The sequence below is a fragment of the Scatophagus argus genome, chromosome 2 (assembly GCF_020382885.2).
Source record: "Scatophagus argus isolate fScaArg1 chromosome 2, fScaArg1.pri, whole genome shotgun sequence".
Taxonomy (NCBI): domain Eukaryota; kingdom Metazoa; phylum Chordata; class Actinopteri; family Scatophagidae; genus Scatophagus; species Scatophagus argus.
In genome coordinates this window covers 16,979,280-16,996,370 of record NC_058494.1, presented here as the reverse complement: position 1 = coordinate 16,996,370, position 17,091 = coordinate 16,979,280, and the positions used below count along the sequence as shown (strand labels likewise).

The 17,091-nt window shown below is 39.4% G+C and overlaps 1 protein-coding gene across 3 annotated transcripts in view; it reads right to left on the bottom strand.

Annotated features, from left to right (window-relative positions):
* ctnna2 (catenin (cadherin-associated protein), alpha 2) overlaps positions 1-17,091 on the bottom strand; it is a 288,411-nt gene that overhangs the window by 144,095 nt on the left and 127,225 nt on the right. The window contains exon 8 of one of the 3 annotated variants that reach the window (XM_046414573.1): positions 1,882-2,074. The exons of 1 other annotated variant lie outside the window; for it this stretch is intronic. In XM_046414573.1, the coding sequence (XP_046270529.1) occupies positions 2,021-2,074 (54 nt within the window). In that variant the 3' untranslated portion in view covers positions 1,882-2,020. Of the gene's footprint in view, positions 1-1,881; positions 2,075-9,015; positions 9,111-17,091 lie in introns of those variants that run through there. One more of the 3 variants, XM_046414564.1, reaches the window with a different exon arrangement.

The window sequence follows — 17,091 nt, the reverse complement described above, 5'->3', positions numbered from 1 at the left end:
AGCAAGCTAAGTCAGCACTCGGCAGACCTTGAGTAGGGGTAGTCTGTGTGTCATCCACAGCGAGGTGGAAGATAAAGGAAAAACAGAGAAAGATCGTCCAATTCATGGCCACTGGAGCGCAGAAGAGGCTGTATAGAACAGCTTACATATGGCCGTGGGCCATGTGGATGTTTGTATGTGTTTGTGAATGAGAGAGAGAGAGAGAGAGAGGACACAGTGATGGAGCTTGGCTGGGTTTGTACATGGCAAAAAAATGACAGTGATTTAAATTCTGATTTCAAATGATTGTTTTAGTAAACCTGTTGGAAAGGGGATGCAAAACTATTTGGGTCAAAGACATAACACTGATGACTGGCATTGATAAACTGATGAATAGTTACATAAGATCAGAGCATCCTGTACTAAAAATGACATACTTTCATTGAAAAAGGAAAGTCTGTATTTTATTTTGTTAATTTTTTGTTTTGTGCTTTTCATTCTTGCAGTCACCTGCTGGTTTCCACGAATCCAGCAAAACAAATAAACTGATATGGCCTGAGGTTGTGCTTAAATATATTGAACATTTGAAAAGCATGCACAATAACAGGATAAGGATGTTTGCTGAACCTGTCATCAGCGTTGGAGTTACACAATGAAAGAACTTTCATGTGTGATAAACTATGGCCATACTGCGTACATTACAATGATTTGCTGTTTGATTTAAATCTGTGTCCAACTCTTCGTCAATGTCTCTCTATCCCAGCAATTACTTTGTCCTTTCTAGTGATCCATGTGGCGCCTTGTGTTGATGTTGTACATGGATTTAATTTCATATTCAAGCATTTTTATTTTATTTGTTCATGCATGCTATCCTCATCAAGTGTCATCCCCTCAAACAGAAGCTTAGCTATAGGCTATGTACTTGGAAATACTCATCAAAATAATCCTTTGTGGAACTGTGTGTTGGATTGTGCTGGATGTGGCAGAATAAGGACAAAATACTGACAGAAGAAAAAAAAATGTGGTAAGCGTATGGTCTATTATTTGTGAGGTTTCTGATGAGATATGGCCAATGTCAGCTGAGAGAAATGTGGAACCAGTAAACATCTGGGAGAGAAGGTAAAGAAGATGTAGTTACTTAGGCTTATTAATGTCACTGGCATTATGCCTTCTGGGCTCCGTGAGTGAGGAGACTGTACAAGCAGTTTTTAAATTTAACGTCTTAATTTGACACCTTAATATGGGTAAGGTGTCGACAAAAAAGACAATATTTTTTCTCGTGCATTCATCGCCCATGGCTCTGAGAAGCACCCTAAGAGTTGTTGTGTTGTATGAAAAAATCGGAAGGAAGGTGATAAGATTTCATAGCAGGTGTTGGAATGGAGCTATCACTGAAAAAGTTTCAGTTTTCCATAGTCCAGACTTTTGCACCTGTTCCTCTGGAGGGATAAACTCATGATTTCCATGACCTTGTGCAAGGCTTCTGAGGAGGGTTGTGATAGGTACATTAAAGTTTTTTTTTCCTAACACCTTATTTCTCACACACAGTACCTATTTTTCATACTTCTGTCCATTTAAAACAGTGAAGCTACTATTGTCATTTTGGTGTGTGTGGCTTGGTGTGTTAAGCTTTTAAGCTGTTATAATGCTCAGCATCATAGAAAAAAGCAGGTAACAAACCCAAGATGGATTTCAAATACCCTTCAGTCTCAGAGGTTTATTTTGTTAACACATGTTAAAAGTGTAATGACTTAAATTTTCAGGCAGCATGGTGAGCTAATGACTTTGAGCCTTCTTTATGAAACAATATAAAATATCTTCTCACTCAAATATATTGTTAGATAGAACATTTTTGTCCCAGTGTTATTATTTATTGATTTGGAAAGGGAGAGATGGGGAGATTGTGTGTGTGTCCAAATGCTGTGTCTAATCCCATACTGTGGCTTGCCCCAGTGGCCCCTCTTCTCTTCTAGGCCTAAATGGAATAGGTGGGGAGCCGAAGCCTCTCGGGGCTAGCCTCACACCTCACTGGTGCCCACACTTAAATTGGCTTCTTCTCCTGCTGTTCCACACCAGTAATTACCCTCCCCAGCCCCTGCCAGGAACAGGAGAAATGAATGTAGACAAATAAACAAATAAATAGAATGCCTGAGGGGCAGTCACAGTACTTTGCACCCACTTGTTCAAAATCAGTATAGAGGTATGAACATTGGTGAGGACGGACGTAGAGGCTATCGCAGCTGTTTGTCAGAACACACACACGCATATGCTAGCACACACACACACATAAACATGCACACAGATCATTAAATCACTCCAGTTGGTTACCTACGATTGATTGGCTGAAACATTACTGTTGTTTCTCACTGTGTCCAGGCTGCACTCGTGCTGTCTAACAGCAGAAGTAACAGTAATCATCACTTCTTTTCTTTTTTTTTTTCTTTTTTTGCAAGCTGTAGTTTTAAAAAATGAGCATGAAAGCATTTGTGTCTTTGTAGCCGTCAGGAGAGCAATATCCAAGATACCTGCTGTGGCCCATGTCAGAACAACACAAGTAAAAATCACATGATGACTCATGTGTGTCTTCGTGCTTTAGGCTGTCTACACACTCCTCCGCCTCTTGGGCTATCAATTTTCTCCCTTCAGAGTGTGCCATTAACTTAGACAGGGCATGTTTAAAGGGCTCTGCCTTTGCTGCTGACACCCTGTCAAAGGCTCTGAGATTACCTTTGTCACCTGCCTGTCTGTGAGAGAGCTGATGGCGCGCATGGCAGAGTTGAGAAAGAAAACGGTAACAAAGAGGCAAAGTCAGAGAGAAAACTGCTAGCCTGAATCAACTCATAACACTGAGGAAAAATAAAGACTTCCACCCAAATGTCCCACAACTGAACCAGTCTTTCAGTGTAAATTATCAGACTGTCTCATAATGATGTGTAGTATCAGAGAGCCACGGTCCTCTGGGTTACATAATATAAGCATTTCTTTAAAGGCTGTGTTATGAGTTATGCATTACAGATTTATGATCACATGCATATGACTTCTAGTTTTCTCTTATTTCACTCACACAAGCTGAAATGTGTCTCTACAGCCTGTAAGTGGGAATGTGAGACCTCTTGTCATTATTTTAATACTGTATAGTCATAAACACAGAGGAGGATGGCAATTACTGGGATTCAAAAACAACTCATGTACACAAATTCTAACTAGGCCCATGAAACCCCAAGACATGTAAACAAACAGCACAGCTGGATGTAAATGATTTCAGCTCTCTTATCTTCAAATTTTAGTTCAAATGTCTTGCCTGAAACAATAACAACAAGCCGGATAATCGTGTTTTAATCTGCCTTGTGTCCTGATGTCAGTAGATAATGATATTCATATTCGTGTCTGTAATGCACAGAAAAAGCCCTCCTAAATCGTGGTCTGCACCCAAGTCTCAAGCTAATAATTCAGTGCGTTTGAGAAAGACTGAAGGGAGAATCTGGCACTGTTGGGGGGATGGTGGGATGGGAGAAGGTTGCTATGCCAATATGAACCACCCAAGCTCGACAATCTGCCCGTCCAGATTGCTCTTTGGACCCATTCGCCTCTCCATTGGGAAATAATATGGTGAAAGGTGAAAGATTGGGGGTTACAATGTCCTATGACTATACATCTCATATGATTGTGAATAAATGTTTCAATATATGAGGTAGCATTCTGAAATTCAGAGACGATGAAGTTCATATAAACAGAGTTGAATGACTACTAGATCAACCATCTGTTCGACTTTTGGAAATAGTTGAGAAACAAAAAAAATTATATAGCACGATGCATGATACATGTAGGAGAACTTGACTAGCTCTTGTTCCAAATGTGCCTAGCAAATATAGCATCATAAAACTTTTCCATGACTGTGTTTAGGCACTCACAGATCACGGCTTTGGTTTTATACAGAAAAAGCTCAAAGTGATTCAGACCTTTACTATTTGTTGCGTACTCCACACCGCAGACGGAACTCAGGATGTTTGAACGCCTGTCAACCATCCTGACCACCTCCCTAAATTCACTCCAAAGACCTTCAATTTGAACATAATCCAAGCAGCCATTACACCTGAAACCATAACATATTTGTGAAAACAGGTAAGTACAATTTAAACATAATTTGTAGGAACTGACTTAAAGAGACCAACTGAAGGCAGTTACGAAAACTGTAAGAACCAGACAATGGAGATTTATGTTTTTTGTACTGTTACTGTAGTTGTAACTTATGTTTACAAACAGCATTGTTGTCACTATGAATAGATAGGTGAGATCTGTATACAACAAGATAGGATGCCCCAAAGCTATCGGAACCAAAGGGGACCAAATTAGCAACATGTCTGCTGTTAAATACCTCCTTCTGTCTTGATGCCAGAAACAACATTCATGGCTTGTTAGCACAGGAAAGGTGTGTATTTTTAGCTCTTAGTGTTTCATCAGCCAAACACTAATGTTCTGTAAGGGTTGAGAGCATTCAAACAGTTTTTCCTTACCTTACCAAATGCCTGCTCAGGTAAAAGCGGGCTCCCCATCCCCCCTACTCGCTATCCTTTCACAGACTGTACAGACACTGTGCATCAATTCCACACCACTCCAACACATTTCTGCTTACAACATGAAATAACATACAACATGATGTCGATGTGTTTTGCCATTAAGGTGTGCTATCAAATGGCACGACTTCCTTTGCAAGCCTGAACATGTCAGGTTTAACACTACAGTATAGCTAAAAAATGTGAAAAGGGGTTATAGAATTTAAACTACCAAGCCAGAGCTGTGGAGCAGGCGTCAGCTATGAGGTATTTGAGATTACATTCTCTGTAAACCTTTCCCTTTCGTCTTGTTAACCGCATACAGAAAAAATGTGAAGTGATGAACTGAGGAAAAACAATGTACATCCACAACCTATATTTAGAATGCTGATTGACAGCAAGCAATATTTCAGTTTAAACTGCTAATTTGCCAGCACCAGATGTTCTACTCCTCCATTAACAATGGAGAGCTATCTCAACCTAATAATTCTTGCAGCCGACCACTCCTTTCCAATGAGCAATGCTCTGTATTGTTTATACTTGCATATTCTTAGTGTCTCCCCTTTTCGCTGTCTGCAGACTCTTCTAAATACCTTTTAAATATCTTTAAATACCTTATGGACAGGAGGCAGAAGTAGTGAAGATGCTAGTTCTTGCTCAGATAAAGTTGCCACTAAACCCACTAAAGGACAAAATGTCTAATAGCTTGTGCCATTTTTTTAATAAGCATAAATTTGACATTTTGCATCACTGTGCTTCACCTCATGGGCTGTTATTGATAGAACATCTGATCTCCATAGAAAAAGCAAGAAAGTATTTGGTTGTTTTATAATCTTTGGCAGTGTTCTGCCCTGTAGCTTTATTCTGAAACAAAAAAATGTAAAGGCCTCCAGAACAATTTTTACAGGGTGAGCCTGTCATTTATGAATTGGGGCACTTCTACTTTTTCACAAATTGCAGAGTTTCTTGTCTCTTTTACCCACATCATGGCATGTCTTTCTCTGCTGCACACCAGCAGGGAGAAGAAGAGAATTAGCATTCATGTGTTTGCTTTTACCTGTGTGATGTGGACTGGTAATTAACTGTGTGGCTAATATGCGGTAGACATGACATGAAAAACAACAAGTCTTCTTCTCCAGATGAAAGCTCACACACGGAAAACAGTGACTTAATATGTGCAGAGGCACAATTTAAAGATCAGCAACACATCAAGCTGAATGATGTGTGGCTGCTTCTTTGTGACTGTGACTTGTATGGTTAAAGGTAACAGCAGCATAACAATTAAGCTGACACAGGTAACACTGCTTGGCCTGCATAGCTGATTAACTTGGACACGCTGCTGCCATGAGCGCCTTCTTTCTAACTAGTTATCTTGTAGTTAAAACAGCTGAAAAGTAATATTGTGCTTCTTAAATATGATATTTAAGTAATATGATATTTTCAATATTCAGTGTTGGCATTGTACATCATGACCAAAAGCAATCTATCAGGGTTTGGAACCTACAGCCAATATCATGTTTGCATTTTTCGTCTCTGCAGTCCCTTGCAGTGGACAAATAAAAACAAATCTCTCAAATTGAATTTCTCAAGGACTTGTGGGCTTGCAATAATGGATCATTTTGGGACAAAACAAAACAGCAAAAAGAACAATAGGCAAAGAAACAAAAAGGCCAAGGGAGAGCAAGGAACACAGGGGCTTGAACTCCCCTTGATGTGATTTATGATTTCTGAATGTTATGCTTTAAGCGCAGCAAATAACCAATTGTATAACAAAAAAGAGGACCAAAAAAAAAATAAATAAATAAATGGGTGAAGAATAAAGGCAGCACCTTTTGTTACAAAGCCCCTGTCAGTTCAGCTGAGGCCAACACATCTGATTTAGCAGCAGGCTCACCTCAGCCACTCGTCATTTTGTAAACAATCTCAGGGAGCATGTGGTGGTTAGACTGTTGCCTGGGTTACAGTGTACTGCAGAAGTTCAGGCCCATCAGCCTCACTGGGATTGCTGAGTTTGTCCACAGGCTGGCCAAGAGTGGTCAGAGTACCCTCTGTCCTCAGGGAGGGCCAGAAGGCACATTGGAGTGGATCCACGGTCACTCCAAACTCTCCAGTCACCCCTTTCGTCTTTAGTCAACCATCATTCGCCAGCAAGGGGTCTCCTCTAACCTCCACACTTTAAAGAATGTTGTTCATTCATTCACTTTTCTGACTTGCCTAATTATTGCTGAAACTATGTGATATCTTTTGGTCACCTGACTTGTCTCTTTGCTTCAGTCGGTAGTCGGAAGCTCTGAAGGCCTTCTCCTGCTAATCCTTCACATAGTAAAGCACTCCACCCACAAAGTCACTTCTCAATTCATTCTAAGAGAGGACCTAAATGAGTTAAGTCATGTCCTCCATCACAGTCCAAGAACACATTCTCCCAACACTGATCATCCACTCCTACTCATAGCTACACCCACCCTTACTCTGGAAGTCAACGATTGCTTGAATCCCCAAGATATATGGCGAGTGGTAGGAGGGCAGACCATTTAGGACATATTTCATGTATTTCAGCTTGAAAAACAAAACAAACCAAAAAGAGACTGGTGGTCTATTATTTCAGTGTAGATGGAGCAGGTCTGAATAATACAAGGTTGAATTTAAGCGTTACAACTTTGTAATGTTAAATGGTGAAATTAGAAACACCTTAATGATGACCTGAAAATCAGTGTAGCACCTTCATGCGAAATTATAGGCTAGATTTTGACCTTTTGTATATTTACTGCCTTTCATGGCCGACATTTTCTTCGTATTAATCAGGACGTTCCTTTAACTTTAATTATATTTGCACTTAGAGCAAAAAAATAAAAAATATGATATTATTAAGCTTGGCCCCAAAAACCTCAACTTTGGTAGGTTACTGTCTGTGTCACCCGAGTCCCAGACTTGTCCAGGAATGCCCCACCCACCCCACACAAACACACACACACACACACCCTCCTTTTTCTCATTGCAGCACAGAGGCAGACAAGGTCCTCCATCACCCTGACTTAGGTAGGACGGCTGGATCTATGGGCTGTAACAGGGGTGGTGGCGGGGGCCTATAGTTGAGAGCCTGGCCAGACACATCTCCCTTTAGATCAATCACATTTCCCCTTTCTGTCCTTGAACCTCTCTCTCTTTTTGTCGCCTTCTTTCTCCCCTGTCCTATTTAAGAGGAGGGATACGCCATAGGAAAGTTCAACAGTATAAGAAAGCTGCCGCAACACTTCAGTGCTTTTTTTTTTTCCCCCCCTGAGGATACACGTGTTCATTCACAGACCCTGGCTACACTTTCCTTTTGAATAGTTTAAAACAAACAGAACAAATGCTTTTTTTCTGTTCAAAATCTGTTGCTGTATTAATTTCATCTGACTTGACATGATTGTTGTAGGTCAGCCACGGACAAGGTATTTTTTATTTTTGTTATGTGCACACGTGTTAATGTGCATGAATGCAAGCATGTGTGCTGTCAAGGGTTGCATCAGCAGCGCTGAATGATCATTGTTGTGTCGACACACTTCATTCTGACACTGCCACTCCAAAACCAAGGAGCCATAAAGCACGGCTGTCTGCCTCAAAGCACCCATCCATCCACGGGAACTTGACACTACCTGAACCTTCTGATCTTTCTGTGTGAGTGGCAGGGCTTAAAATGCTAATAATAGTGTGGAAGAGATGGAATATAATACAGCACACAAACTGAGTCATACCCTGGCATTTTTGACTCTGTTTAAGCATGAGGAGCATGAAATGGGTCATATGTTCAGTGTAGCACATAACCACTGATATTTTGGTTAGAGAAGAGGTTCTGTATTTAAATAACTAAACGTGGGCTTTATTCCTTGTACAAAAGTACACAAAGCCTTAATTAAATGAATTTAAATTTCCTAAATTTGAAAAGACAGATATTACAAAAATCAATTTTATCAGGACTAGCTATTTGCAACATCGCCTTAAGTAGCAACAACCATTTTCTATACAGCTTGTCCAGTACCTCACCTCTCCCAATTGCCAGTTAATAGCACTGCCAACATAGAAAGACAGACAATCACACACTCAAACGTAGGGGCAGTGTTGAGTGACCAGTTAACCAAATGTGCATGCTTTTGGGACTGTGGGAAGAAACCGGAGCACCCGGAGAGGGGGAACACAGGGAGAACAAGCAAACTCTGCACAGAAGGGCCGAGACTGGGATTCAAACCATGAACCCTCTTGCTCTTGCCACACCACCGTGGTCACTCTCAAAGTAACCAAAATACCAAAATGTCAGTTGGTTGCCCTAAATAAAGTCCCAACATGATTCAGTCTGCAGCATTGTGCTTAAATTCAGATTCCAGTGCAGGAAATTCCCAAAATGTAAGCTTATTTACAATTAAGGGGCGGAACTAATTCAGTATCAAGTGGCACTACATTGCTTCTTTAACCACACAGTTCAAGTTAATTAGAGGGTTATCAGGTCTATGTATATCAACCTTTTATTACTGCTCAGACACCAAGACGGACAGACAGACACACAGAGAGATAGATAGTAATGTTGAAAAATTCATGACTTACCTACAAAAGCAACCAATGGAAGGTAATCAGGATGCACAGAAGAACATGAGGAGAAAGAAAGAGAAATGGAGGATTACTATGCATTGCAAAATTGATCTTAAAAATATTATCAACTCTGGTAATGGGGCCATTTGATGGGCCAAACAACAAATTCTTTCACAGTGATGTATGGTTTGATGATCCCAACTGCTCCCGGTTGCTAATGTGTGCACAGCCATGCAGAGGTGAGTGGCAATTCTGTTTGGTTTAACAGGAAACAGAGAGCTGTGATGCCACCCCAGGAGAAATCTCGAACAAAGGACAAACCTCAAAGTGGGCATCTATATGCTTTCTTGTCCAATATGTGCACACTGATGTAATGTATGAGTATTTCCACCATCAGATATTAACAGGAAACTTAGGCAAGCACATTTGGAAGAACAGAGACACGAAAATAGGAGGTTGGAATGAAAAATGAGTCTGATGTAAGCATGATAAAAGCATGGTCTGAAGGAACGACTTTCTATCTCTTGCTTGCTTTGGGTAAAATTCTTGAGTCTCATTGATTGAGCATTGTAATCCAGGTCAGAGCCCTGAACTGGCAGCCACAGAAGTTACCCAAGCAGCGAGCCGACCAGGTTGAAATTGATCCTAGCGGTCTCCTGAATCAAATACTGTCCAAATCCTCTGTGCCATGCAGCATGCTGATACAATCTTCGGTTTGACCCAAGTGCAAAGTGAGACAGTGAAAGAAAGAAAGAAAGAACAAACTATTGCTTGCTGTATTGTCATTGACTGGTAGTCTCAGAAACAAGAAACCAAAGTTTTTAAGTTTAAAGCTTTGTGGAAAAAAAATACTGGAAAAAAACCTAATTGCTTGATATTACATGACTGGCATATTAAAATAACTTGCAGGCATCACAAATCCTTTTGCTGACACTTGGGTACCAGTTGAAAGCTGAATTAAAAAAAAATCCCCAGGTTGCAATTTCAAAAAACAAGAAAATGAACCTTAAAGCATAAAAGCCATTTAGATGTGCCAAATTACCAAAATAATTTAACCTTGCATAATTACTATAGGATTGTAACACTTCATTACCCTAATCAGAACAAGAAAAAACTAAAACTTACAACGTAATAGGCTGTCAGACTGACCAAAAGATTTTGTGGAAATAGAGCATATCTGATACATTCAATCGATCACTGTTGAAAAACAATTTATGCTAAGGTTCGGTTACAGGGGAAAAACATACATGTCATGTCAGTGGGTTTAGTAGTATTAGTCACCCTTTTATAACATGAGGTCATCGAGTTTGATATATCAAAAGTATCTCTCAATGTAGTGGAGTTTTTAAAACACTTGCCTGAATAGCAAAGAATCTGTTTACTTTCTCTCTCAGCAAACCTTAGTCCCTATCACTGAGAATTACAGAATATTCTCAAATGAAGTATGAGAGTCCATCAGCTGGACAAATGGCTACTCATTTAACCGCATCTAAACCAGCAGGGTAAAAGAACTACAACATCAACCGCCAGCAATCAACTTTCTGAAATGAAATCAAAGCTTCATTATCTAGGCATTTTCAGAATAAACAAAAGTCTAGTGCATGTAAATGCCAACGTAATTAATGACTTATGAACGCTCTGCTTACTCTAAATGCAGAACTTTCAAAAGACTAAAATTCTGCAGTCCAAATAATATGGACCCAAGAGGCACTGCCTACCAGTTATTGGCCACTAAATTGCTGGGCATGATGTTCGTGCTCCCATCCAGAGGATGATGCCAGAGATGACACATCTTTAATGAGCACCAATGTGCTTGGTGTGGGAGAGCACACTGGCAGCCTCCTCATGGGGCCTTGGTGCTTTATTTTACCCCTTGGCTGAAAACTTGCTTTTAAGTGAAAAGTTCTGAATCAAACTGCTTTCCTGAAACTTTGTGCAACAGTTCACTGCAGGATCTTCACAACGACCTCCACCTTCTTTGTGATCACCATCCATGTCATTTTATTGTGAGGTTACTGCTTCTGTTGCACAGTAGTAAGCTACTGTGGTTCAACACAACACAGCACTCCTCCTGACTCTCATTTGTAAAGCTTGTGTGGAAGGAACTGTGAACACAAAGAATGCGACTCTTACGAGTAAAATATGACTGTTACCGACCTGTTTAAATAAGGAAATAAAAGAAAGCACTAGATTCCTGAGAGCTCTTGAACAAATATGCACATCAAATATAAAGGCACCCACACATAACCAAGACTGTACGCTGCCTACAGAACAGGTAACAGAGCTGAACTCCACTTGTAGAGACCTACAGTTTTAGTGTAAGAGAAGAGGGAAGCTTCTGATTACAGTGGACAAAAATACAAAACCTGACTATTCACAGTTTCACAGTCAGGACAGGACATGTCTGTCCTGTTGCTAACACTTTGTATTTGATAATATTTTTTAACAAGGCTTCCCGCTGTCAGACTTGACAGGACTACAAATACAAGAGGTGCACAATTCACTTTAACTGATCACACCTGTCAAAAAATCCTTTTGTCTTGGAACTGCTACATGACCAGAGAAAACAGAGAAATGTGGCATTCCCTTTCATCCAAAAGATAAAAAACCTGAAATAACCCGAATGCATTGTGTCGCATCAGGCGAGTAATCATTCCTGCTAGTGGGGGGACATACTGCGAGTTGGATGATTCTTGACTGTGGCTCGTCTGTTCTCAAGCAGGCACTAAATGGCAGCCTCACAGAAAACGTTCAAATTAACATTACAGTATAACAGTACGCTAAATATATGTTCCTGAAAATATCCGAGATGAGGAACAGACAATGTGGTGACTGAATCTTGATTTGATCCGCACCGCCAAATGGGTGGGGATCTCTGGGTGCAGGAAACATGGCGTTAAACATTGTTGACTATACAATACAATCAACAATGTTTTGGTATATAGTGTCGACACTGAAGTGATGCAAAGCTTGTTGATCTCTTTTTTTTTTTTTAAAAAACAACAGCAATACACACAAATTTAAAACAGCCAAGCTCAAAATTAGGTAGCACAATGCAATGTCTCACAATTTATCGATGTGAAGGCCTTTATTCTGTCTCAAGAGAAGGTCACATCTAACATGGCCATGTTCACCATTGCGACAAGAGAGTAATTCCATCAGTGTGCATCAGCCTGTCTTATTGTGTTTATCTGCAGGGTTTGCGGCTCTGGAACACTCAACATTGATTGCTGTCCATGAGCAAAGCCTGGTGTTACAGCACGTAAAAAAGTGTAATTTCTCTTCATGTTTCTCTTCAGTGTTGTAACTAAAATGTCGGAATCTGCAGTGAATTTATTTTCAGTGCTCCAAAACCTCTGCTGCCTGGGTGCATTGTAAATATTTCCCTGTACTTTCATATATATCTCCCCTTTTCCCCCAAAAAGTGAAAAATCCAATTACAGAAGCTTGGTAAACGTGCATATGATTCTAATTTTCAATATGTGCTCAGTAAAGGTTAAATTAATCCCTGAGGTGTATACTCAACTGGTTGGCTTGTTGTTTCAGAGTGCTATGATAATTTGATGACATAAAGGAAACGTCATGGCTTCAGTGCATGCCAGGACATGTTTATGCCATCAATTATTCTTTGTCTCCAACAATCCTATGCATTCATATTTTAGAGCAGGAAAACGGCAGAGCTCTCCTTTAAAAGGAAATAAATAAATAAAATGAAAAACAATCTTCCTCTCTAAAATGTCAGCTAAATATTAAAAGACAAAGAAAGCAAGATTTTTTGTATTTCTTCCTTACTATGTCTTGTGCTATGAATTCAAATCCGAATAAGACCTCCAACTGTCCTAATTAAAATTCAGAATTTAATAAACAAACTCATCAGCACGCATCCAAAGTGTGTATACGTACCATCCTATTAATTAAATATTTAGTCCCCTCATCTATATGCCAGAGTGCTCTTGTCTTAATTGCCACGAACACAAGCGTGAAGTCGAGAAGAGGAAAGGAAACATATGACTGATATTTTGATTATCAGAAAATAACACCATCCATAAGAGAAATTAGTCACCAAGACAGGATGAAAGTTGCATCTTTGTCCATGTCTCTCTAATAATGTGGCAAAGAGTGAAAATTCAAGGAAAATATTATCAGGGGTCACGTTAAATTAATATTTCCCATGATTGAATGATTGTTGTTAAAAGTGACAGAAAAATCTGAAGGTGGTTTGTAATTTTGACAGAATGTAACCCTGAGGGAGATCTACTGTGACGTTACGCAAGTCACATGCAACGCTGTCAATAATCATGTGCAGACCACCTGCAGTGGATACTATATTGCTTCAAAGCCTGGCTGGCTATTGCAGCCATCACAGCTGAGGTTCCTTTCTATTTTTTTTCTATTTCTATTTCTTTTAGAAAGACCTATAATTGTGATGTGGTTGAAAAGAGGGATAGATGGAGGTGGGGTCTGAAGGACAGACAAGTAATAATGCAAACATTTCTCAGAAAGTGGTGGCTATAGAGCAGTTCTTATTTTTTTTACCCCCTCATGTGATCATAAATGCATATCTCTATTAAATCTTGCTGTGATCAAGTTATTTTTTTATTATTAAATGCTATAAACATGTTATGTCTCATTATTGTTAAAAAGGAAAAATAAAATGACAGGTAATAGCACATTATGTCATGTCATTTCCTTTACGACCCTGTCCAACACGATGAAATACAAGAAAGCAGCCTCTGAATGTTATGTCTTCTGCCATACTAAGAACCTTGTGTTTTGCTAATTATGAGGTTATGATGTTAAAAACAAGCTCAATAAATATTAATAATTTTATTCTTGTGGTTTTCATCACAAAATCCTTGTGCAACAGAAATATAAAGAGCAACAAAATTAAATTATAGAGAGGAGAGGGCATGGAAAAAGGCATTCACTATATGGATATTAACTTTAATTGACAGTTCTGACTGAATGATCCAGGTCCTATGGTTTAATTGAAATGTAAATTCATCATAATTGAATACAGTCTTGCATGCATGTGACGGGATAATGGCTGGGACTGACACTTACGGTCCCTTGGGAATAGGGTGTGTATATATAGTGGAGTGCTAAAAAGACATTCAGTTTGGAGTTTGTACTCCCTATTTGGTCATGCTTGACTTGACAAATAATGAACAATTTTATAAAACCTTTTTATTTTGATCATAGCAACCACCGCTGCAACATTCCTCGTAAAACATCACTGTGAACACAAAAACAACACTGTGGTAACCTATTGTAGGTCAAACTGAAAGATAGAATTGAAGGTTTTTTCCAAGTAAAGGGAACCCTGTGGAAGAGAGCTTATTGTTTCAAAGACAAAAAATGCTTCTTTCAAAAAACATGATTTTTTTTTGTTGTTGTTTTGTTTTTTTAGCAGGATTTTTTTTTGGTCTTTTTTGTCTGCATCATTGTTCTGGAGTTTGTAACAGCAGCTGTCAAAAAATAATTTCTATGAGTTATTATTTAAATCATTAAATCATCATCAACGGGGTGTTACTGCTATTTTCAGGGCCATTTTATAGCCTGGCCATACAATTCTACTTTTATGAAAGCAATGAGTTTTTAAGGGTGTGTAAGTAGCTTGTTCACTGACTAAGACTCTGTAATATTTTGAGGTCATATTTATTTTAACACTGAACAGTGCGGGGCATCTACATGTTACAGTACTGCTTCATATGAAATGTTAAAACATATTGCAATACTACATTAGACTGTGCAGTGTCAAAAATTTTAAGGCACCTCATGGCACACATTATGATGCCGATGAACTGGCCAGCAGCTGCCAAACTAAACGAAGGTCAGGAAGACCATTCTTGGGCGTTGAGGCCTGTACTTTATTTCTCATACCATCCTGTCATTCACTCTTCCAACGCCTGCTCATTCATAATTTGTTGATATCATTGTCCAGACTTGTCAACTGAATTATCAGCTGTTCGGATCAGCTGGTCTTCTAATTCTATCTAATCTAACATCTAATTTTGTCCAATACCACATTGTTGGCCTATAATCTTCGTCTTCGCTGGCTCATCACCTTCTTTATCTTCATCATCAGCCTCATCAGCCTCATCAGCCTCATCAGCCTCATCGGCCTATTGGTGTCAGCAGAGACATCAGCACCACCAGTGTCTAGACTCCATGAGGAGTTTTATCTCGCTGTGGCTTAGGGCAGATGCCCCTTGATCACAAAATCTCCCTGTAGAGTCTAAGGACCTGAGACCTTTTGACAAGGCTTAATTATCACACATCATCTGCTGTAATAAACAATCATTTGATTCTTCATTCACTTGTCTGTCCTTATTGAAGTCTGGATATCATTAGATGTGTAGGCCTCAGAGCAGCAGTGGTAACTGGGCAAATGCAGTGCTCAAGTGTGGATTTGAATTAACTGTCTGTATGGCTTTATGTAAGTAAGCTATCTATGCGTTACATCCATTATGACAATAATACTGGCATTGTTAAGTTGCACACAGCTTGCAGGGATGAGTTTAAAATACAAGCTCAGCTATGGCTCTTATGTTGAAAGACGGCAGTGAGTGGATAAAAATTTGAAGCCAGGAGAGGAAACCTATTCATCTTGACTTTCACTGATGAATCACCAGATTTGTGGCAGCAACAGGCATAACCATTATTCTTCCTTCATTCTCCAGTTAGCATGATGTATTACTTAGGCAAGGGCCAGTAACTGAGTCCTGTGTTTTTCATTAAGAAGGAAAGATGGAGTTTTACTTTGTCTGTGAATTACAGTAAAGACTGAATTTCTGAGATCAAGGGATTGTTGAATTAATGAGTTGACAACATACAAGCGTCACAGTCAGTATACAGAGGTTATATTTACACAAACAGTTATGAATAGACATAGCAAGCTCTGATTATTTATTCACCTTGTATACTTTGAATATCAAACATACTTTGTTCTAAAGAGCAGTCTATGTCTCAACAACAGAATACAAAACTCAAAGCATAGGAGACTAATGATTTAGACCAGGCTGCTACACTTTCGATGTTGTGCATTATATTCCACATGAAAGAGAAGGCAAAGTGCAATTTCCATCTGCATAGTTACGGACTAAAATTAATTTAAATAAGCAAAATTTAACTGAACCAGAAGAGCGCCCTCGGTGCAGAGGCAGAACTCCGCTAATGATGACAAAAGAATCCGCCAACACTGACGTGACCACCACGTATGTTGTTCCTAGCGAGACTCCAAACCGAAGCAGTTGTTGATCACTTGAGGCTCCTACTGGCTGGTTAACAGGAGACAGCAGTCACTGGCCTTATGAAACAGAGCAGTCTATAAAATAAGTTTTTCAAAAAATGCAAATTGTCCAAACACATGATCCCCTCCCAGACTTATGCCTGTTGGAGATAACATGTACATTTCCTGAAGCCCCTTTCTGGATACCTTCTACAGATTCTGTTTGTACATTGCCTCTGTGTAGAATTCACTCATTAGCCGCTTGAGGTCAATGTGTTATTCCTACATCAGTGTGTTGAAACCACATTCCCACAGAGGTTCCGCCACTGAGTGTGTTATGCATCACAAGTAGAACAGTTATCCAACGACAGGGAATGTTGATATGAAATATTCTGCATACATACAATATGCTCCTGTTTTCTTGTGTCAACTGCTATAAAAATGCATTTGTTAATGAAATGTCATTCACGGCATTTGCAGAAAAAGCTGTTACTTGGCAGTGGTGATAAAAGAAGCAAATATGCATACCTGTAATTCTAGCTGCTGCCAACCAGCAGTCTAGAAGTAATTTCAATCACGGATTGAAAATAAGAAAATATCATCACAAAATCCTATTATATGTCAAAATTATACTTTCCCTTACAGACACAAAAGACAGTTTACCCTGAAGCAATGGCTTTGAGACCAAGAAAAAAACACAAGACGTGAGACGCTCTATTGACTGAACAACATGAATGTTTCTGATTGGTAAGTGATAATAGTGTC